Source organism: Alexandromys fortis, unplaced genomic scaffold (assembly GCF_014885135.2).
Source record: "Alexandromys fortis isolate MF-2015 unplaced genomic scaffold, M_Fortis_MF-2015_v1.1 scaffold_146, whole genome shotgun sequence".
NCBI classification, from domain to species: Eukaryota; Metazoa; Chordata; class Mammalia; order Rodentia; family Cricetidae; genus Alexandromys; species Alexandromys fortis.
In genome coordinates, this window is record NW_026068042.1 from 1,550,946 (window position 1) to 1,573,804 (window position 22,859).

Here is a 22,859-nt window from a genome sequence, read left to right on the forward strand (position 1 = left end):
TTTGTTCAATACCATGACTGCAACCAGGACATGCCTGAGTCTCACAGAAAGTGAGGGTGGGGACCTTGTATAGTGGATCCCAAAAAAGAAAAAGGGGCAAGAATGTGGAAGGAAGAAACTGGTTCCCTCCTCTTTGCCTGGGGTCCAGTCCATTTGACTGGTTGTCACTCTCCACAAGATAGTGGCCAACTGGCCGTAGCAGTTTGCCTATGCAAAAATAAAGTTGCCCTTCTAATATCCTGCTGTGGCCAAAGCGTCCTTGCTCCAGGTTCCTGTCCTGGGCTCTGGGTCTCCAGCCGGGCTGCTCATAAGACCTTCTTTTCTGGAGACAGGGGCCATGTGGCCCTCCACTCATCCACTTCTAGATGGTGTTTCTCAGTCTTCCAGCCAGCAGCCTGCAGTCCTACGAAGAGGTCAGAGGGTGAGGCCAGGAAGGAGGCTCTGGGCTGAACCTAGAGACAGGTTATGGGCACAGAAAAGGCTTGCGCAGCCTTTGGCACTAGTTGGGCTCTTTGGTTGGAATTATTTATGGCAGAAAATGAGGTTAAATTTTTTTTGCGTATAGAGCTTAGTCATAGCACATGGAAAATGGGCAGAATGAATTAAGTGCTTTAAGACCAACTTGGTTTATAGGCTATCAATACTGGTAGAGCTTCAGAGACCATTCTACACAGCAATCCTGCAGGGAGGAGACAGACAGACCAAAGATCACAGAAAAATCAGTCCTTTACCTCCCAGGCAGGGCCCAAGGCTGAAGAAGCCCAGAGCTGGGGTTACCTTTCAAGAACTTTGGGAACAGCGTGTCCAACACTTGATGTATCTCCCTGACGAGAGCCCAGTTTTCTTTCTTAGGACCTGGTGGGTGTGAAAGTGGAAATTCTCATATCCTCGTCAAGACAGACACCCATCCCTTCTCACCCCTGTGGTCGTCAGCCCTAGACCACGAAGCTCTTACCAGCCCGAGCCTGCTCCCTTAGCTCTGCGAGCTCTTTTGGAAGGGGTCCATCTTCCTGCAGGGCTCCAAGAACCAGCCCGTGAGTGGCAGCCCGTAAGATAGCCTCAGGGCCAGCCACTTGGCTCAGAGCGACCTGGACCTGGTCTGCAGAGCCCCAAAGGATAAAGATCAGAAAAGAACTATTTCTCCAGTGCCCTCCATTCACCTGAGTCACTCGGTGACTGGGGTCACTGCCAGGCGTGGGGTCCCCACTCTTCCCTGGTTCACTCAGTGCCTGAGGTCACCGCCGGGCATGGGGTCCCCATTATTCCCTGGTTCACTCGGTGCCTGGGGTCACCGCCAAGCATGGGGTCCCCACTCTTCCCTGGTTCACTCAGTACCTGGGGTCACCGCCAGGCGTGGGGTCCCCACTCTTCCCCTTCCAGCTCCAGTTGTTTCTTTAGCAAACTGAAATGCTCAATTTCCAAGGACAATTCCACAGTAGCCTCCAAGAGGTAATTTCTCCCTTCACACACCACAAACCATCAGAAATCGTAAGGACTTGTTTCCCTAACAAAGAACTCAAGGTAAGAGACAATGTGACCTCCAGAGTCCAATGGGCCACAGTCTTATTTCAATATGTTACAATGTACAAATTATTATTTACATAATTGTAGGGCCATATTATACAGGCCCATATTTCTACACTGTATGGTGGCCAGACTTTCAGGCCAGTTTGCACCTGGCCACACAGAAGGGGGTCACCTGGCCTTTCCTGACAAACTGACACCATCCTAAACAAAGGGTCAGGATCTGCTAATGTCTTTTTGCTCCTTCTTTGTGGAGACTGCCTGGGAAGAGGTGTTGATTCAGTTTCTGTGACAGAGCAGCCATAGCTGCTAACATGACCTAAGTCCCGCTACCCAGAAACAGAACGCTAATGAACTTCCCCTCAGTTTACCCTTTGATATAGAAGCTGTTAGGAGAATAAATGCAGATGATCTTCAGGATGTGAATGAACCCTGGGACTCCCTCCTGATATTGCTGTGTAAACTGTGCCTCACTTATTTCCACGCCTCTACACTGGTCCGAGAGATAATTTATGTTGGGGCTGGACCCCGACACATAATCACCCCAAGCAATCCTTGGGAAAATGCCACAAGTACTAAGGCAACTTCTGTGGCTTCATGCTATAGATCACTGCTTCTCAAACTCCCATTGCTGCAACCCTTTAGTACAGGTCTTAATGTTGTGGTGACCCCCAACCATAAAATTATTTTTGTTGTTACTTCATAACTGTAATTTTGCCAGTTATGAATTGTAATGTAAATGTCTGATATGCAGGCTATCTGATATGCAACCCCTGTGAAAGGGTCGTTCAACCCCCAAAAGGGGGCCGTGACCCGCAGGTTGAGAATAGGTGTTATATAGGCACATAGTGAATTCATTAGGCATGAAGCTATTAATTTGAATGCATCGAAGTGTTAGTCTAGAGCACTCTCTAGGACACTAGGCGGACTCCAAACTGTCCAGAGATTGAAGGCCTGGAGTGAACTCGGAGAGCATAGCGCACTCACTGTGGGACTGGTTCCAGCGAAGGAGGTAGGGTTCCCGATGCCCTTCGACCAGCTGCTTCAGATCGGAGACACTGAAGGAGAGAAGCGTGCACTGGGGCAGGGGAAAGCAAGGCCCCCCTACCCACTTGTCCAACCGGTGGCTGCAACTGTCCGTTTGCCATTGTCCCTACTCACTGCTCACTCATGTTTCCTAGCTGCTGCTTCAACCCACCCCACCCTCCATTCTCCCTACACCCACCTTCTTCTTTTTTTTTTTTTTAAAATATTTATTTATTTATTTATGTATACAATATTCTTTCTGTGTGTATGCCTGCAGGCCAGAAGAGGGCGCCAGACCCCACTACAGATGGTTGTGAGCCACCATGTGGTTGCTGGGAATTGAACTCAGGACCTTTGGAAGAGCAGGCAATGCTCTTAACCCCTGAGCCATCTCTCCAGCTCCCACCCACCTTCTTCTATAAGCATCACTTTCGCTGAAATTACGTAGCTTTGCATACACACATCACACACACCGATCACTCAAACCCTCCCCTTCCCCATCCACCTTCCTTCTCCCCACAAACCTCTCTCAGTTTTGCTATTTATTTTGTTTCGTGCCCACTGAGGTTAAGCTGGGTCCTTCTTGATGAGCATGGACTTGGAACTATGGTTGAAGCCTGGTGGGCTCAGCAGAGGAGACACAACTAAAGACTGACTTCCCCTCTCACAGAACACATTGACAGCTAACAGTCTCTTCCTTGGCCGCCTGGCAGAGCCAGCTTTTGTGGGCTTAGTGCCAGTAACTTCAGCTGGGAGTAATGACCGCATGGCTGTACTGTGCAGTGCTTAGTTTGTGGCAACTTGACACAACCTGGAGTCAGCAGACAAGGAACCTCAACTAATGATCTGCCTTGACCAGGCTGGCCTTTAGACTGATGATTGATTTGGGAAGGACCAGCCCACTATGGGTGACACCATCCTTACACAAGCGGGCCAGGTCTGCATGAAACAATGAGCTGAGCATGAGCCAGCGAGTGAGCTGGTAAACAGCATGGTTCTGTCTTGGTTCTGTCCTGACTTACCTTGATGACTGACTGTGACCTGGAAGTATAAGCCAAATAACCCCTTTTCTTCCGAAGCTGCTTTTGGTCATGGTGTTTATGATAGCAAAACAGTAAATCTACCCAGGGTAGAAAATGTATTTCAGAGCTCTTTATCCTATCCTCCGGCTCTTACACACTCCTGCCCCCTATTCCACAATGCTTCTGGAGCCTTGGAGGGGATGGGGTAAGGGACTTGTAAGAAGGGCTCTACATTCTCTACCTTGGTGACCATGAATCTCTGCACTCAGCACCACTCACAAGGCGAGGCTGAGGTCTGCGCTTGTCTAAGGCTATGCGAGGGTATTCAGAGGGCAGTTCATTGCTAAACATATCTACTGTGTTCTACTCCCTGCTTCCCTCAAGTGCTCGGGACACCTAGAACACGATAAACAATAAAACCTGACCAAAGACCAGAATGTAACTGAAAACAGGGGCCACATGGGGAGTGTGGGAAGCAGCAGTGAGGCAGGGGCCATGGGGCCACTCACCTGGAGACCAAGTGGTGTAGCGGAACACCCAGGGACAGAGACAGGGATGGCCAGAAACCTGTAGGAAGCTGTAGTCAGAATGCTCAGGCAGGGAGGGGGAAGGCCAGGAAACAGGGGCATGAGACCAAAGGGTTAGCTGACCTGTCCACAATGGCTCCATCTGATTGGCTGAAGCAGGCTCAAGTACTTCTCCCCTCTGAAGGAAGTGCTTTAGGACCAGCTGGAGCCGGCTTTCATTCAAAGTCTCCAGGACAAGGGCTCGGACTGCCCGGTAGTTGGCGTAGATGTGGAGAGCAGTCAGGAGGATGAAACATCCAAAGCCGAGGCTGGGGCAAGAGAGGAAGGCGGCCAGGATATACAGGAAGAGGTGGAGGTGGGCGTCTTTGCCCTGGCCTCACTCCTGGCTTACCTCGGACAGTCTGATACCAGAGGAAGCATCAACAGGCTGACGAGGAGCCCGGCTAGGTTCACCACTGTCTCCTGAAAAATGGCAGAGGAGTTGAGCATTAGCGGGCTTCCTTCATGGCAGAAGGGATGGCCCTGGGTGCTTTTTATTACAATCCTTAGTGCTTCAGAACCAACCAGAGCTCCCTACCTTAACAGGAGGGCCAACTACAGTTTTTGTATTGTGGTGAGAGAGCTGCTATTTAAAAGATGCTGGGAATTTCTCTGCTCAATAGACACAGTGCCCTCAGAACACCCATGGAACATATCTCTGTTGTGTTCCAGAGTCTCCTGAATCCCTGCACTGGGCACTCTTGGCTGTGCACGACCAGTTTTCCAGTGTGTTGGGAGAGGTGGACCCTCTTATTGCTTGTATCCTGTACTGGCAACAAGGAAGTCCAGGAGAGCAGGAACAACGTCCTGTAAACAAAAAGCTGTCTGCATATCCCTTACAGTTCTGCTGATGCCTCTTTTGCTTTATAAGATCTATAAAGTCAGACTGAGACCATGTCAAATACCTCTATCTTATTGGTAAACAGGTTTAGAATTAGATCTCTACATTTTTGTGGCAGAAATGGGTTATGTTTATTATAATCTTTTTTGGTTTTGTTTTTGGGGGGACAGGGTTTCTATGTGTATCCTGGTTGTCTTGGAACTCTCTCTGTAGACCAGGCTGGCCCCAAACTCAGAGATCCTCTTGCCTTTGCCTTCCAAGTGCTGGGATTAAAGATTATAATCTTGATACAATGTGATGGATTTTATCAGTGTGATGGAGACATTGTGCTTTTTTTTTTTTTTTTTTTTTTTTTTTTGGTTTTTCGAGACAGGGTTTCTCTGTGGTTTTTGAGCCTGTCCTGGAACTAGCTCTTGTAGACCAGGGTGGTCTCGAACTCAGAGATCCGCCTGCCTCTGCCTCCCGAGTGCTGGGATTAAAGGCGTGCGCCACCACCGCCCGGCTTGACATTGTGCATTTTTTAACTTTATGTACTGTTTATAATCAATCTCAATCTGAGTATAATATAATACTTAGATGGTCCTTTGAAACTCTTAGCTCCATCTACCTAGGTCCCCCATCACCCTCCAAGGCCTGAAGGTTAACAAGAGTGGGGATCCCAAACTCCCCCGCACCCTGCTCTATGTGATGCCGATCTCCCTGGTTTCTCTTTCTTTCACTCCCCACCCTCAGGTCTCTATCCAGGTAGTCCTTTACCAAGAAGGGGTATACTGTCTCCGGGGTGTCACCACCATCCTATGATAAAGTGAATGCCGATGCCCCTCCCTGCAGGATCTTACTGCTTACGGCTTGGAATGCTGGTACCTGTCGGGCCCTCCCAGATTACATGTCTGGGTTCTACTTCAATGGACTCAGGACTAAAGAGTGCACCAGGAAAGAACTGAGTGGGAGATATGGTGGCTTGTGGGTCCTGATTATGCTGCTCGGGAGACTTAGGTCTCTGCAGCTAAGGTAGCACTGGATGTCTACTGATTCACCTCTTAGATGGCTTCTCCGTAACAGGAAAACATTTGTCTCCAAGTGAAATGATTCTAGAGGTAAAACCCAAACAGAAAACCACATCCACTTTGTGCTTTTAATCTTTTCAGTGATTTAAAACCAAAGAGCTTTGAGCCTACTTGTTCTTCGTTTTTCTTCATTTTTGTTTACTTTTTAGAGCATCTTAGGAGACCATGTTCAACCTCAGTTCAGGAAACACTTCAGAGATGCTGGCAGTGGGGATCTGCACCTGGTGGTTTGGAATGATGGAGGGAGGAAGAGGTGTACTGGGGAGGGGAACACGAAACCTCAGGGATGCTTGGGTAGCTAAAGACATGGAGATTGGTCTCGGACCCAGAGTGGCATCAGGGACATTCTACTTTATTGCCTGGTGGGCAAACACAAGAGATACTTTAGGACTCTGGGCCCCTACTTGGTTTTGGTTTATGCACATCTGTATCATGTTACCATACACTGAGCAGCTGGGTTCCTTCGTCTGCATGTACTATGTACGTGCATGTGCGTGCGCACACACACCTCCAAACACCACATTCCCTACACATCGAGGTATAAAGAACAGAAAGGCCAACCTGACCTGCACTGGTTTGGGGTACATACACAGTAAGGAAAACTGTGTCCTCTAGTAACCTTTTAGGGAGAATTCCCTATTTAGCATCTAATGTCTACATAATTGAGTTTGCATATGACTAAAATTAGAAGCATATGGGAAGAGGGCATACACAGTAGAGAAATAATTAAGTAACCTAATCTATTAATCAAAATATCGAACAACCCAAACTATGCCTGTTGTTAACCAGCTCCCCATTTCCTTAGGCCCCGTAGAAAAGACACCAGGCTGTAGCCCAGGGTTTCCGAGTATTTTCACTCATACGGCCAGCTGTCAATCTTGACAGGGTATCCCATTTTAATCTCTATGATAGCTTAGCTCCAAATAAAATTATCTTGCTTCTTGTGCACATTTCTGTGGGCTCTTATTTCCAGTTCTTGGGCTGAGAAGCCAAGAATCTGGAAACCCTCAGTCCAGACCCCAACCACTGATAAACACAAGTACTGCCTCTGGCCAAAAGATAAATCTTAAACTTTAATGTCTTCCTATAGTTGGCTTTAATTTGTAAAAGTCAAGGGAAATGATCTAAAGCCCTATAGGAATAAAGAAAGCTTCCATATACTTCAATGTCTATAGCACCTCTGGCGGGGAAATGCCTGGACCCTCAAGAAAATTACTGCTCATGTTCCTTTTCAATCATAGACCCCCTCCCCCCAAAAAAGCTGTAAGTATCTCTGGAGACTCCCAGACAGCAGTCGGCCACATCTATCTCTATGTCCTCTTATGAATATCTGTTGCCTTATGGTGACTTACAAAGACCCCAACTACCCACCCCACTTCATAGCAGGTGCTAAGCCCCCGTGGTACACCCACCAATGTATTCTAAACTTCTCTTGATTTGTGTCTTTCTTCTGTGAAACTATAAAAAATATAATGAAACTGCTTCCATGTTGAACACAGAATTTGGAGCAGTCTAATTCTGTGCTCCTGGGCAATGGTTACTCAAAATGGCTCCAGAATAAACTATCTCTTATTTCCTTTAAGATGACAGCTGTGGTTTTTTGTGTTGACAATTGTGCCCTTCCTGATCCTGGTATCATCTAACAGAGCCTATGTGAAACACAGCCTGCAGAGTACAAACAAGAGGTGGCTATAAAGACCACTGTACGGCTGGACGCTCTCTGGAGTCTTTCCTTAGCTTGCTAGCCACTGCTATCCTTGGGTGTGCATCTTCCTTTAATAAGTTACTTCTATTCCATGTCTAACTTAAAGGGCCTTGGCCTTTTCCCCATCCCTCCTCCTGAGGCTGCTGGGATTTCCACCTAACGTCTGCTATGTATTTCTCTTAATTATTTCTGAGCTCCCCTCTGAGTGTTAGTCCATATGTCCAGAAATGCGCACAAGCTGGACTATGGAAGGACTTCTGGTATTAAAACAAAAGCCATCACGCCTCAGGAACTTGTGACACAGGTTTTTTGTCCCCCAAAGAAGTCATTTCCCTGGCCTCTGGCAGAACGCAATACGGCTCTCCACTGACACGCACCTGTGGACTTCATATCGGGTCCATGCTGACCTCCAGGCTCCTGTCCCTACTCACAGCACGGTTACACATTTCACAGCCCCCACGCTAGCACCCTGGCCCCTTTCTTTACCCGTCTTCCCCACTCTTGCTACCTTACTGTCTCTTGCTATCCACTCTTCTTTCCTGATGTCTCTCTCACCTCTCACGCAGGTAGTCCTGGCCATGCCCAGTCTACTTCCTTTCTTTCTGTTATGGATTCTTCCAGATGTCTCTGGATATTTCCTCTCTCTTATCTACAATAAAAACCTAATAATAAAAATAATAAAGTGACCATTTTAGTAGTTTCTTCCTCGCGCCCCTTCACAGACACTTGAGTCTGCTTCTAAATTCTTTTATTAGTGAGACTAAGAACCTCGAAAAGGGCACCTCACTTTCCCCAGAAACAAGCAGAAAGCAGGGCCAGCTATGGGCCTGAGCACATGGTCTACGGGGCCCTGGTGATGCCCCTTCTCCCTCACTGAGGAAGCTCTGGGGCAGGACTGTGGGGGCAGGGGGATGCTGGAGAGGAGGGTCTGGATTTTACTTGATCTAGTTCCATTGCCTGGGAAGAGGGGCTTGCCCAAGGGTATCTAGATGGACTTGGGATTTCCTATGCTTTAGTTTCTTATTTGTAAAATGGTCACAATAGGTACAGTAACACTGTGAAGACTGGACTGAGTTCATGGAGAGGATACATCTGACCTGTGATTGATGCTTTACAAATACTAGTTATGGATTATGAGCCAAACAAAGTAAGATAAAGCTAGTAGGACTGGATAGAATAGGTTCTAAACCGATCCAACAACTACAAGAGGGACGAAACAAAGAACATCACTTCACATTCTGGGACCTGCCCCAGCCTTACCCTCCTAACCTGTGAAGCAGGGACCCTAACAGCGTTGACTCTCCAGGGCGGGTGTGAGTTAAATGAGAAAGTCTTAGCCAGCGCTTAGCACAGAGCTCGGGCTTAGGGCTGTCCCTCCCAGCCCCATTCTGCTCCAGACTCCCACAGTCAGGGGGAAGTTCTGGGCCAGAAGGAATGTTCCAAACTACTGAGTGGAGGCCTCCGGCTGGTGGCTATAGCAACCTCATGTGCTGAGTACACCTCAACTTGCCAACTGTGCTCAGCATATCCAGCTCCCAGGATGGGGATGCAGCCTACAGAGAGCAAAGGTTCACTCTTGGCCACACAGGCCCGGGAGCAGGGGCTGAACTCAGCTTGAACTTGTCTCTGAACTGTGATGTCAGATCTGCCCCCACACCCTGGGTCACAGCAGGGACACTCACGGGCCTCTTTCCGTATTTCCAAACTGTGGCCTGTCCTGGCCCCTTCCCCACCTCACTGTCTCCCCAGTGCTTGATGCTCACCTGGCTGCTGTCCTTAGCTGACACATCAGCCATGTTGTTTCTTCGGGCCTGGTGCATGGTCAGCGCAGCTCGAGTGGCCCCGCCAGCCACACCCACAATACACTGGGTGGGAAAAAGAGAAGCGTGAAGGTCAGAGCTGCCACGTGCTGTAGAAACACGGACCCTTCTGTGGATGCGCACATAGATAACTCAAGCCAACCAGAGAACGGCTGGTCTCTGGTGGCTCCTCCCTCCAGCAAACTCCATGTCTTTAGGTACATGCTCCCTATCCTATCTTGTTCCATGAGAAAAACAAAAGCCTTGCCTGCCACTGTCACCCTGGGGCCCTGACTGGAGGGAATTCCAACTCCCTTTCCTCTCCAAATATTTTTTCACCCTTTGAGTCAGGGTCTTGTCATATAACCTAGGCTGCCCCAGAACTTGCAATAGTCCCAGCCCAGGCTCCAGCACGCCAGAGTCACAGCTGTGTGCCTCTGCAGAGATCTTCTCCTTTAAGCCACACCTCCCATCTCTTTTTCTTACTGTAGCTGCAACCTTAAGTCCTTTCTTCTCTCTCTGTCCCAGTTTAACCCCTTTTTAGAAATGCCTTGAATACAGGGTCCAGGTAAGCCCTACATGGCATCATTAAGGATGGTACCCCCGGTATAGAAGTGCCCCAGGTTGTGGGTACCTTGGCTAGGTTGCTGATACTGACAGTCATGGTGAAAAAAACTGGGTACATAGGAGCCATAATCTCCAGGAACATTGCTATATCATTGAGGACATCAGCAAAGAGCCTAGGGAAGAACCAAAGGTTAGAGGTCATAAACAAGAGACTTTTGTTTGTTGTTTTTCCAAGACAGGATTTCTCTGTGTATCTCTGACTGTCCTGGGACTAACTCAGTAGACCAGGCTGGCCCCCACCTGCCCCTGCCTCCTGAGTGCTGGGATTAAAGGCGTGTGTCACCACCACCCAGTTTACAAGAGACTTTCATAACTGCAGATTCCCCCATTCTCTCTCCCATCTCTTCTCACCTCCACTGCTTTGCATTACAGTCCAATTTGCTCCTGTAGGGGATAAGAGGTTGTTACAGTTTAGAACAAAGGAAAATGCTGTGGCCCTGGCACTGTCAGATCACAAATCCTCTATCCCAGGTATCGGCCACGCCCTGCTGCAGCTCTGTGGTAGCAGCTGGTAAAGCCTCACAGCCCTTGCCAGCTCAACTGCAGAATAAGCCCAGGCCCTATCTAGTTCTGGCTCCATTCCCCTGAGCAACAGACTGGGCAAACTCAGCCACACGATGTGAAACTCGCTGCTACTCATTGGAAAATCCATGAAAGTCAGATCTCTGTCTGGGGGATTTGAAGGTGTTCCCTTTGGGCTCCCTTGTCACAGTATACACGCATGGCCACCATCTCTCCTCACCTGGCTTCTCTCTGGGTTTGGAAGGGAAGGCCTGTTCCCTTCTATTCGGACACCACCACGCTGTTCTTGGTAGGACGTTATATCCTTCCTAACTGGTCTCCTCCTGCAAGGCAGGAAGCTGGCTCTCCCCAGGAAGCCCTTTGGAAAGGCAATTCTGTACCTGCTTCTCTGGTGTTTTATTCCCACCATCACTGCTGCCTGAAATATGACCCCTAGCTGGGAGGACCACCCATCTGTGACCACTGCCTATCTCTCCCTTACTGACTCCAAGGAAATAATCCTGTTTCCTGGCTGTTCTCCCGCTCTCTGGGCAACCTCTGAAGAGGCTATTCCTGGGTCACCCTCCTTTTCTCCTTTCCTCCTTGCTCCTTCAAAGGTAAGTAGGGCAAAGTCCACACACCTGGGATTCGTCACACCACATTTGGTATAACTGCAGGTTACAGATAGCTAGCCCAGGTTCTCTTGGCTCACAAAAAATAGGTGGGCGGGAAGGAAGACCAAGACAGATGGCTGGGTGCCCATATCCAGGCCTAGGATATTTCTACCTCTTCTGTCTCCATTCAGTTTGGGGGAACTGAATCCAGGGCCTTGCCCACGGCAGGGCAAATGCTCTGCATCTGAGCTATATTCCCAGACTCGCATCTCCAAAATGTCCGGTCCTCCCCAGTGCTTACAGAGATTGGGGATGCTACAAAATTCAAGTGGGACACAAAACAGTACGCACTTTGCATGGGTTCTTTTTTTCCATTGAACTTCCTCCAACAGGCAAAGGCTTGTATTATTACCAGAGCCAGCTGACTGGGAAGAGAGACACACTTACCCCTTCCACCAGGCAAAGATGATGCGGCCCAGCATGCCCGTGGAATCTGGGGGTGAGAAGAAGGCGTCATAAGGACAAGGAAGGAGCTGCAGGGCAGGACAGACACTGGCGCTGAAGTGGCTGATTCATTTCCAGTCACACTGCCCTTGGGACAAACTCTGGGCGGTGCGCTGAGGTCAGCAGCTTTTCGGTTTGTACGCATGAACTATGTGCCCACGTACAGAGTAGACAAGAAATACTGCCTGCAGCATCGCTAGACAGGCACCCTATAAAGTGAGTTGCAGCCTCAGCCTGCAATGCTGTTAATAACATCAAAACACTAAGCTGATGCAGATGTGTAAAGGGGACTCACAAAACCTTGGCAGAGCCACTCAGTGGCATTAGACAGTGAAAATGACAGGGTAACAGAGACAGATGCTTAGCACTGCCATCTTGCATGACAGACTAACTCATAGAAACTGCTCAGAGCACAGCACGCCTCTCAGGAAGCTGCACAACTGTAGGGACGAGGAATACATGTCTATTTGGCACAACTACTCAAAATCTTGTCTAGTGCACCGCCCTTCCTATAGCAAAATGGTAGAACTGAGAAGCTTTGCCAAAGGTAAGGCTGTCTGACCCACAGCAAACATCTGCTAATTCAGCCCGTCCCTATGCGGAGACCGCTTCCGTGAGTGGAGCAGGAGGATTACCAGGAAGGAATGTTTTAGAACCAGGCAACCTCCCAGGGACTCCCAGGTGGCACTGGGAAGGACGGGCTGAAGAGGTGGAGGACTCGTCTTGTTTGGGTTTGAGGGCACAGACCTTTAAATGGAGAACGCAGAGGGAAGGCTGTGGGATGTCAGTTGGGTACTTCCCGCCACATTAAACTGTAGGCAGAACTTCCCTTTTCTTTACTGAACCCTGGACTTTAGGGGTATGGGGTCACCCTTCCCTCACCACTACAGCCTTTCAAAAGCTATTATGTGTGTTTCCTCACCCGTCTGCTTCATTTCTGTCCCCTGCCTGGTCCTGGAATACTCACCCAAGCAACTTGAGAGGTACCCTACTTTCTAAAACTCACTTGAGCTTCTTCCTTCAAGTAAAAATTACATTATAAACAAAATTTTTATGTTTGAGATTTTTGTATTATATCAATTTTTAATTCTGAATATGGCAAGGTTACTATTACTGATTCAGAGGGAGTCACTGGGACAGACTCCATTTCTTCCTCTTAGTTGCTTACTTACATTAACAGAGCATATATCCAACTTGGGCCATGTGACAGAAGCAAGGGGCGGTCTGTGGATCAATCAAAGCAGCCTCTAGGGCCCTCATCACAGTCTGGAGACCGGCAGTGTGGTGAAACAGTGACATAATGTCCTACCTACGACCCGAAAGTCGGTACTATCTGCCAGAATAGGAATCTTAATTCTCACTTCCTCTTCTCGGTCTTATAATTAGCAGAGTTGAAGATCTGGACATTTATCAGTCTAATGATGAATTATATGTGGATCTACTATAAATCCCCGCAAAGGAGGGGCAGTTAAGAATGGGACACACAACTCGCAAACTGCCTTTGCCTGCCGGGTTCCTGACCCCAAGCCATGCCAGCACTACTTGCAGGCTGCGTCTGGATGGGCAGTGCCAGGCAGTGCCTTTCAGGTTCCCTGATCCCATCATCCTCCACAACATCTCCACACCTGAAGGTCCAGCTCCCACCCAGCAGCTCATCTGCCGGTTCAGGCATGAAGCTCTTGGGCCAGCTCAACTGAAGGCCAGCCATAATCTCACATCAAACACACAACCAAAGAAAGAAACCCACATGTTCAGGACACATTATGAAAACACAGCAAAATAAAAGGTCAACAGAGTATGTCCCCACTCAAATCCAGTGGTCCTCCAGAAATATTCTCCAATGAACCCAGGACACCAAATATAAAAGAACCACAAACTTTAGAAAAGAATTCAAGGAGCTTGAGAAAGACTCAAAGAACAGCTCAGTCACCTAAAGAGGATAACAATAAATGCCTGAGTGATGTCCAAGAAAACACTAATGGAGACAATTCAGTATCTGAAATATTAATTCAGTGAAAAGTCATAAATATTGAAGAGAACTCAAGCTGAAATGAAGATGGAACTGCAACACTCAGTAGCCTAATTAGAAGGCTCGGGAGGGAAGCCTTGTAAGTGTGAGGGATCAAGTAGAAGGTCTGAGGATGGAGTAGAGGAATCAGAGCACACAAGCAAAGGATGCAAAAAATAAGAATACATAAAAGGAACACGGAAGAACCGTGAGACAGCATCAAAAGGCCAGATCTTTGAATTGTAGGAACAAATACACAAGAATCCCAGGTCAATGGCATAAACTACGTCTTCAATGAGATCATAGAAGAAAAATTCCTTAACAAAAGGAAAGATAAACCAATACAGTTGCAAGGAGCACACAGAATGCCAAAGAGATGAGGCTAGAGAAGAAACTCCCAGGACATGCTATAGCTAAAGCACTTCATGTACAGAACAGAGGGCAGCTACTGAAAGCATCAAGAGAGAAACCACAAGTCACTTATATAGGAAAACCCATCAGTATAACAACTGATTTCCCAACGGAAACTTCAGAAACCAGAAAAGCCTGGGGCAATGCCCTCGACGACCTACTGCCAACCTAGACTTTTATACCCAGCCAAACAGTCTGCCATAGTTGAAGCATAGAGAAACAGGCCAAAAGAACCCATGTATGCTAAGCTAGACGCACAGAGAATACGAGAAGCAATGTTTTGGACTGAAGAGAGGAATCAACACAGCTAAGATTATAAAAAGAAAACAAATGATGTAATAATTACTGAAACATAAACAAAAACATAGCAATGATCATCACATACCATTTAACAATAACTTTAAATGTTAATAGTTTCAACTCTCTAGTCAAAAGACATAGGTTAGCTGAATAGACTAAGAAACAAAATCCATCTGCCTATGTCTATCAGGCACATCTCCCATCTTCAAGAATGGGCAAAACCTTAAAGTGAAAGATTAGTATTAGCATTGCCATTGTTAAAGACAATGAGGACAAGCCGCCATTGACCACTTCTGCTCTAACAATGCTGTCAAGAGGTGACCCCTAGTTACAGTGTGCCCAGTTCTAGCAGTTAGGCACACACAGAAGCCTTCAGATCTCCAAAGGGTCCAGGAAGGCTCTCCAAAGACCTGGCCAGGCCGCTGGATGCGCCTACCCCTAGGTTTCATTTAAATACCTGTTGTGTCGGGTGTTTGGTTCACGGATCACACAGGTCCGTGGAAGAAACAGGGTCACTCTAGGATGATTTTTGCCTTTTCGGCCACAGGGGACTCAGCTTCCCATAAACTGACAGTAGCTTTGCAGTAGGCTTTTTTATTGTTATAAAGTTTACACATTAGCACATCAAAACCTCTTATCCAAAACTCCCCAAAAAGACAAAAGCCAAAGCAATTCCCAGCCACAGGACATCTCAGTTTTCTGAATCCTCCCGCAACCAAGTTTTGCGTGGGCTTTGAAGCTTTAGGATACACCCAGGTAAAATTTACACACTTCAAACCAGAAGGTAAGGGACATAAAAGGTAGCAGTCACAAAAGGCAGATCAAGGCGGCAAACCAGCTGCAAAGCTCAGCGGGAAATCCCCTTACAAATACCACTGGGAGCAGTAGGGACAGAGGCAAGAAGACTGAGCCCTCCTAAGTGTGAAACACGTGGCTGGCGAGTTCCCTTTTCTCTGCTTCACTCTCTAGGTAGCATGGTGCTAAATTATCTTCTTTTCTTGGCGACTTTTTTTTTTTTTTTTTTTTATAAAAGCTATACATTCTCGGCACATGGTTACCGTAATGATCACCCACAGCACTGTCTTCTACCCCAGAGGAGTCAGAATACATTTTAACCATACCAGTTTTGGACCAGCTACATCCCACTTCAAGTATCTAATTTTCACCATCCTGAGAGGCTGGCAGCTTTATGTAATAAACTACATTTTTATGCAATTCCGCACAAAGTAGGTTTAAAGTTAATTTAAGGATGAGGGATCTAGATTCTGAAGTTTGCAAGGGTAACAAGTTGTGTCTTTTGGGCTCATTCACTGATGACCTTATTCAACGCGCAACGAGAATACTGTTCTAGGCCTGGGGACATGCGGCTTCTGTGTACTGTCTCATCAGACAGCAGACCACTCACAAACACAGTGACCAGAGTCACTGTTGGAGGTCAGAACGCTGCGGAACGGCAGTTCTAGGGTTTGCAGTGGAGGAAAAAGAGGCCAGAGAGAGAAGGCGGGTGTGTGTGTGTGTGTGTGTGTGTGACCAACACGTAAGGCTCCCGGGTTCTGGCTCACCTTTCAGGAGCCAGGTAGACGTGGCAGCTGAAACAGAGGCTTTTGCGTCGCCTACCCCTAAACCCTGCAACACTGCCTGGGTGGCTAGGGAGCCGGAGAGGCTGGAAGCAAAGGCCTGAAGAGAGAAGAAGCGGAGTGAGGGGTGGTCGCAGGAACACGGAGTACTATACCAGCACTCAGCGGTGGTGTGTGACCTGGAAAACTGTCAGGACTCTGCGGTGCACCCCAGCCTTCCACGTGCAAATGCAGACCGCAGGGGCCTGTCCCCCAGGTCCCCAGCTATAAACTGCCGACACCCCACCCGCCACGGCAGTCGGCCGGCCGCACCTGCACCGAATCCCACAGCTGGTAGGGCAGGTAATCCGGACTGACGCTATCGGGGAAGCCCTGAGGCAGCAGCACGGCTCTGAGGCCCGAAAGCGCGGGCAGCGCTGCCAAGGGTGCCCCGCTTCCCGCCTCCTGCCCGGGTTTCGCTGTCGGGGCCCGGGAGAGCCAGCCCCAGCGCCGAGCCCCGTCCCACTGCAGGCTCCCGTCGGCGGCAGCGCGGCAGCCGCGCGGGGCTCGGGAGCCGAACTGTTCCGTGCACAGATGCATTCGCAAGCTCGCAGAGTCAGCCATCCCCAGGCTCAGCCGGCCGGTCCAAGTCCAACGCGGCAAAAAAGCCGGACCAATAACGTTTCCTGTTCGGCTACGGCGGCCGCAGAGGGGCAATCATCTTCCTATACTATCTTGAACTCAGACTGCGTGAACTTCCACAATCGGGAGAGGGAAAGGTGCCTTCCTGTGGAAATAGTTGCCATCAATCAGATCTCAAACTTTTAGCTGTGTAAGTTTGAAAAGTATCCTTCTCTGGGTCCCAAGTGCCCTTTTTCTTTTCTTTCTTTTTTTGTTTTTCAGTGAGGCCTGGGACAATATAGCTTCTGAAAAACTTAAAATTGCCTTGAGACTTAATGAGTTTCATTATAGCATTATTATACAAACTTTCTTCCTATTGTCTCCTCATTCCCTTGCCTGACCCCTACTGGATAGACACCCCCCCCCCCACCCTACACCTTGTGGCTCTTATGTCACATGATATCGATCGTCTTTCTAGTCTCCTGAAGATCCCTTCTTCCCTCCTCACGGTCCCATTTCTAACTTCATGACCTATGCCTCCTCCCACACCCATACACACATATAAAAGTGCTGATCTAGGGATTGCATATGAGAGAAAACATGGGGGTATTTGTCTTTCTGAAAGTTTTAAACTCATTTTCCTGCAAATGTCATGATTTTCTTTGTGGCAGAATAAAATTCCACTGCAATGCCACATTTTGTTACCCATTTGTCTACTGACAGAGCTCCAGGCCGATTCCATCCCTGGGCTGTTGTGAGTACTGCCGCGGTAAACGCAGATGTACCCTTATGTCTGCGGTAGGACATGGCGTCCTTTGAGTATACCTACATCAGCAGAGAGGTAACCATGCCGTGGTTTCTGCTGTTTTCCCCTTGGCTTCTCACAGCAGCTGCAAAAGTTTACATTCTCACCAGCGGCACAGAAGGGTTCTTTGCTAGCTAGCGTTTGTTGTTATTTTGTTACTGGGGAAACTGAAGTTCCCATGGGAACTTCGTCTCCCTAATTAAAAGAATTTAGAGGCTGAGAGATGACTTAGTGGTTAAATGCCTGCAGTTCTTCCGAAAAATCAGCATTTGGTTCCCTGTGCGGATGTCAGTTCACAAACTACTGGTGAATCCAACTCCAGGGGCTCAGACGCCCTCTTCCTGACCTCCCAGGCAAGCACATGGATGTGCTCTTAAACACACACACACACACACACACACACACACACACACACACACGGGGGGGGGCAGGCAGTAATAAAATCTTTTTTAATAAAAGAATTTAGTAGTGGAATGAACAGGAATCTTGAAGAAAGTTTTATTAGTTTAAGAGGGAAACATAGAACAGGATGGGCGGAGATCCTGGCAGCCATCAGGAGAAACCAGAGAAAACTGTGCCTTTTAAATTAGGCGTGGAAGAGAAGTAGATAACTCCTTAAGAAAGAGTGAAGGCTCTGCCAAGAATGGAAGTGAGCTAGGACCGAGGAAAGAGGCCCAGAATACCCGGCCAAGTGTTGTTTGGTCATTTACAGCCGTCCTGTAATAGCCCCCCTAAACATGTAGGCTGATACATACAGTCCCCCTGACCCTTGTCCATTCCTACCCCTTGAGAGCGTGCCCCCTGCAATCCCTACCCCTTGAGAGCGTGCCCCCTGCAATCCCTACCCCTTGAGAGCGTGCCCTCCGCAGTGGTCTCTTCGGACTCTGTCCATTCTCACTCTGTGAGCGCACTTTCCTCTACTGTGGCTCTTTGGCCATTGCCCACCCTCAACCCTTATTATTACACACAAAGCTCTATTTTCTATGCTACACTCTGTGTGTCTTACCTGAATTCACTTAATAAAGAACACAAGGACTGGGGCACTGAGGGGAAACAGAGCAAGATCCAGTAACAACATCATCTTCACCAGGTCTCTGCGTTCTTTGCTACCTTAATCTTGATCCAGACCATTTCTGCCCAAATCTGCATGCAGATATATTAGTCATTAAGAGCTATTTTATCTAGACCAAGGTTGATTTGACTTAAACTTGCTTCCTTCCCTTCCAAGGCTGAAAACATCAAGATTAAGAGTAACTAAATCAACTAAGGCCTCTGAAGTGGCACCCCAAAATCACCCAGCATCAAGTTTTTTTGTTTTAAAAATGTCCTCAGTGGTTAGCTCTTTCTTGCTTATTGCTCTGCTTCCCTCTCTACAAAGCCCCTCCACACCAGATGGTTTTATTGGCATGAGTTAGCCTCTTTGTTTCCTTGGCTTTCCAAACAAGTTTTTTTCTTTGCCCAAGTACTTTCCCCGAGTCATTGGTTTTGTCAAGTAGCAAGCAGACGGCTTGGTTCACTAACGCTGCGAGAAGAAATTCTCTGTCCTTCAGCTTTCCCCAGATTAGAATATTATTTCTAAAAGGCTTCTAAGGACCTGGGGAGTAAGACCATTGAGGCGGGGCAGGAGTACAGTCAGAACACAACATAAGTGTGGGGAAGTCTTGTGTGTTTCTCTTCTGGGGGAGCTCCATGGAGTCAGGAGGAGAGTCTAAGCTACAGGGTTTCCCTTCTCCAAACTCATCCCTTCTCTTTGTCCTCCTCCTTCTGGCTTACTTTAGGGAACTGGCCCTAAAGTAGAAATTTGCCAAAAGCATCTTCTTTTTTCCTCTTTAAATCAGAAAAGAAAAGATAAATCTAATAGTGATGCTATAGAAAATTGCCAAACTCATTAAGTTAACCTACCTTATATTTCTAACCTTTGGTCAATAAAGCTGTCGTATATTCCAAGCTAAAAAAAAAATCAGAAAAGAAGATGTCGTTGTTGCTAGCCTGGCATTCTTGGATGGTCACTGCTCTGGACAACAACTCCATTCTGGAAACGTCTGATTCTCAAGGACTGCTGGCTTCATCATGCACTGTGGCTGAAGCCACCCTGCCCACCCATGCCTCCGCGTATCTGACCCCACGCAGAGTCTGTCTAAGGTTGAGATAAACATTAGCACTTTTGGGAAGAATTGAGTTCCCAGGAGGAAGGAAGAAGTCAAGTTACCATACTCTTTATTCTAGCTTCTGTGAATGAACCAAACCCCAAAGCCACATTCTGTAAATGAGTTCACCCAACGGCCTTGCTTGGCATGCAAGGTTGTAACTGTGAGATCTTGGGAAAGTTATTTGTTTCTTTGGCATTCAATTTCCCCATCTTAAAAGTGGAAACAACACTAGTGCATACCAGATAGGTGATGGTGAGGGCTAAACAGATTATCTGTGTAGGTGTAAGTCAGATTTGGTAAGTGGTACATACTGTGTTTACCTATTTGTTTAGATAATTAGTTATTTGTGTGTGTGTGTGTGTGTGTGTGTGTGTGTAAGAGAGAGAGAGAGAGAGAGAGAGAGAGAGAGAGAGAGAGATGCATATACACCATGGTCTGCATATGAACATCAAAAGATAACTTCTGGGCATCATTTCTCTCCTTCTACCATGTGGGTCCCAGGGATTGAACTCAGGTCATCAGGCTTGACAGCAAGTACCAAGGAGCCATCTTGCCAGCCCAGTACATAACTTATTTAGATGTTATGAGTTATTTGGAGGTAGTGGCAAGTATTCAAAGATTCTTTTGCTCCCCTGAGGCCAAGCCATAATTTTATTTTTCTTTGTAGTTGAAAAAGCCCCAATATATCCTATATTTTCTGAAGGGATTTTTTTATAATGATAAATATTTAATATATGATTGAAGAAGTGTCTGGCATAAAAGAATACATAAAATGGCAAAGAATGTGGCATAAACTTCTTTTTTCGAGAACAAGGTTTTGTTTGGATATGAATTGGGACTGGCCTCTGACTTGATTCTTCTTTCCATACCTCCTGAATGTGGGGTTGTAGTCTGGCTTCTAAACTGCCCTGAATATGGATGCTGTAGATGGAGAAGCCAATGCCATAACACTGTGTATAATGCAAAAATGCCCATTACATCATGGGGTCCAGAAAATGTTAATTTCCTTAGCAGTCAGAGACTGGCTTGGGATTATAGGGAAAAGGACAAGCATATATGTGTTCCTGGTTTGTTTCTTGCATTTTCTGTCTTCATTTATCTACTTTTTCATGGTCTCTCTATCTTTCTAGTTCCAGGGACGCCTCACCGCCCACCATCTCCACCCCAGGACGAGCTATCACGCTCCTTCAGGACCTCAAAGCAGGGCGTTTCCGTCTTAAGCTAGCTCTGAACTCTGCTTACCTCCCGCTCAGTGCAGAGGACACACCAACCCTGAAGAGTGTGGCTGAGGCAAGTTCGGCACCTTTGGACTTGAAGGTGAGCCTATATTGGGAGAAATGCGACTTCCACACAGAGCAGGGTTTGAAAGGTTTAGAAAGGAGGTGTCCCTCTCAGCCATGAGGGATGTTTGGGGTGGGGGAGAGCTGGGGAGGATACTGGTGTGAGGGAAAAAGGATACATTTTACCTCCTTTCTTTAACTGACAGATGGCCCCTTTCCAGACCAATAAGGAACTGATTTCTACAGGGATAAAGGAGTTTAACGTTCTGCTGAATCAGCAGGTGAGCCAGGGCACTGTTTGAAAAGACAGATGGAGAGAGTGTGTGTTGGGGGGGGGGGCAAGGAGGTTTATTTGAAACTGTAAGGGCAATGGTGGCATTGGTCCAAATGTCTAGAAGCAGAATGCAAATCCAAGAAAAGAGATCGTGGGCGTTTATAAGACCGTCCTGGTACTCCGTCTCGCTGACCACATTCTCCTTGGCCAATCTCTCCCTTCTCTCTCTGCCCCCAGGTCTTTAATGACCCTCTCATTCCTGAAGAGAGCATGGTGACTGTGGTGGATGACTGGGTGAACTTGTACATCAACTATTACAAGAACCACGTGCTTGGGGGGCAGCAGGAAAAAGACAAGGCACTGCAAGAACTCCAGCAAGAGCTGAGCACTTTGGGCAGTCAGTTTCTGACCAAATATAGGACCATTTTGAAGACCAGAGAGCCCTCAAACAGAGAACTGCCCTCCTCATAGCTGAAAGGTTGAGGGTATCGCGTCTAAGAACCCTGAAGTCTTGGCTCTGGATTGTGTCTCCAGACTATTCTCTTATGGCGTTGCTGGACCTTGACATCTCAATAAAGACCAATACGAATTTGCTGACTCCTGGCTCTTTTTCCCATTGTTCCTGGATGTGGGTGCATTTGGTCACTTTTTCTTAATTATGCACTTTTTAAAAAATTACTTTAGAGGTTTACTTCAGTCCAGTAGAGGTTGGTAGCTTTAAGAAAACACTAGATAATATTAGAGGAGGATGTTGGTGTGTGTCCAGCCAGTCAGGGACCAAGAGAAAGTTCTGGGTGAGGAAGGTAATAGAAAAAAGAAAAGCAGATACAAGTCTATAAATTGCTACTTCCAGAGTTGTTTGTCTAGCCGAGCCTCTGGCTCATCTTTTGTCAGGTCTTCTGTCTTACATTTCTATCTCCCTTAGCTCCAGCGTGACAATGTACTAGGATCTTCTATTACAAAGCACCCCCACGGACACTCAGAGGAGTAGCGTGGTCACGTGGTCACTTGCAGCGGATAGGATGTTGGGAACCATCAGGTGGGAAATCCTTACCTTGGGCTCAGTCATCACCCAGTATTAGATCCCAGGTCCCAGAAACAGAAGCAGTCAGCTTTCCAACTGCTTTGGCTGTCTCCTGTCACTCACGGACTAAGGGTTCCTTTTTCTTTGAGCTCCAGACTTTTTACTTTAGGAAGTTTGGGTGAATACAGAGCCAGGTTAGGAGGGAAAATGAGACAAAAATTTAAGACCACAGTTCATTCTTCCGTGAAAGCCTGACAACACAGACAGGAAGAAATGGGGCAGCAGCAGGGTGAGGAAGAGTGTGTGCATGTCGTTTGTCGCCGTTCCTTTCCAGTGGCAAAAAGAGGCATCTGCGAAGCTCAATTTCTGAGAGAGAGAGAGGGTGGGGGCGGGGTTAGAACTGGCTCAGAGTAAGAGCGTCCCAGCATCCTTCCAACCTTCCTACTTGGAGGGCACCCCCTACTTCCTGGGAGTGGCAGCTTACACGGAAGCAGAATGCATGCCCCTCTGAGGATAGCTGGTTCTCACGGTGGCTGGAGACTTTCCCCTGGACCCCTTGGCAAGGTCAGGCTGTCAATGGAAATCTGGTGCCTTTGCTCAGAGGACAGAAAACAGCTTGACACCTAGGTCAGGA

General features: G+C 47.6%; 2 protein-coding genes across 5 annotated transcripts; one reads left to right on the plus strand and one right to left on the minus strand.

Moving 5' to 3' along the window:
• Positions 1–16,824, minus strand: Rusf1 (RUS family member 1). 3 transcript variants are annotated; one of them, XM_050166012.1, is made up of 13 exons: positions 16,405–16,806; positions 16,078–16,192; positions 11,740–11,785; positions 10,529–10,561; positions 10,185–10,290; positions 9,515–9,616; positions 4,491–4,561; positions 4,223–4,407; positions 4,082–4,139; positions 2,512–2,582; positions 956–1,099; positions 778–855; positions 1–403 (listed from the first exon to the last, which is right to left on the minus strand). In XM_050166012.1, exons 1-13 carry the CDS (start codon positions 16,693–16,695, stop codon positions 306–308), a joined length of 1,398 nt encoding a protein of 465 aa, XP_050021969.1. In that variant the 5' UTR covers positions 16,696–16,806; the 3' UTR covers positions 1–305. The 3 variants fall into 3 exon arrangements, 2 of the variants coding, with proteins under 2 accessions (XP_050021969.1, XP_050021970.1); XM_050166013.1 differs by lacking the exon at positions 16,078–16,192 and having other exon boundaries at positions 3–403; positions 16,405–16,543; XR_007595951.1 differs by lacking the exons at positions 1–403; positions 778–855 and adding an exon at positions 1,336–1,504 and having other exon boundaries at positions 959–1,099; positions 16,405–16,824.
• Ahsp (alpha hemoglobin stabilizing protein) lies at positions 16,778–21,798 on the plus strand. Of its 2 annotated transcripts, XM_050166014.1 has the most exons (5): positions 16,783–16,916; positions 19,462–19,639; positions 20,778–20,964; positions 21,134–21,208; positions 21,439–21,798. In XM_050166014.1, exons 2-5 carry the CDS (start codon positions 19,470–19,472, stop codon positions 21,670–21,672), a joined length of 666 nt encoding a protein of 221 aa, XP_050021971.1. In that variant the 5' UTR covers positions 16,783–16,916; positions 19,462–19,469; the 3' UTR covers positions 21,673–21,798. The 2 variants fall into 2 exon arrangements, with proteins under 2 accessions (XP_050021972.1, XP_050021971.1); XM_050166015.1 differs by lacking the exon at positions 19,462–19,639 and having other exon boundaries at positions 16,778–16,903.
• The last annotated feature ends 1,061 nt before the right edge of the window (positions 21,799–22,859 follow it).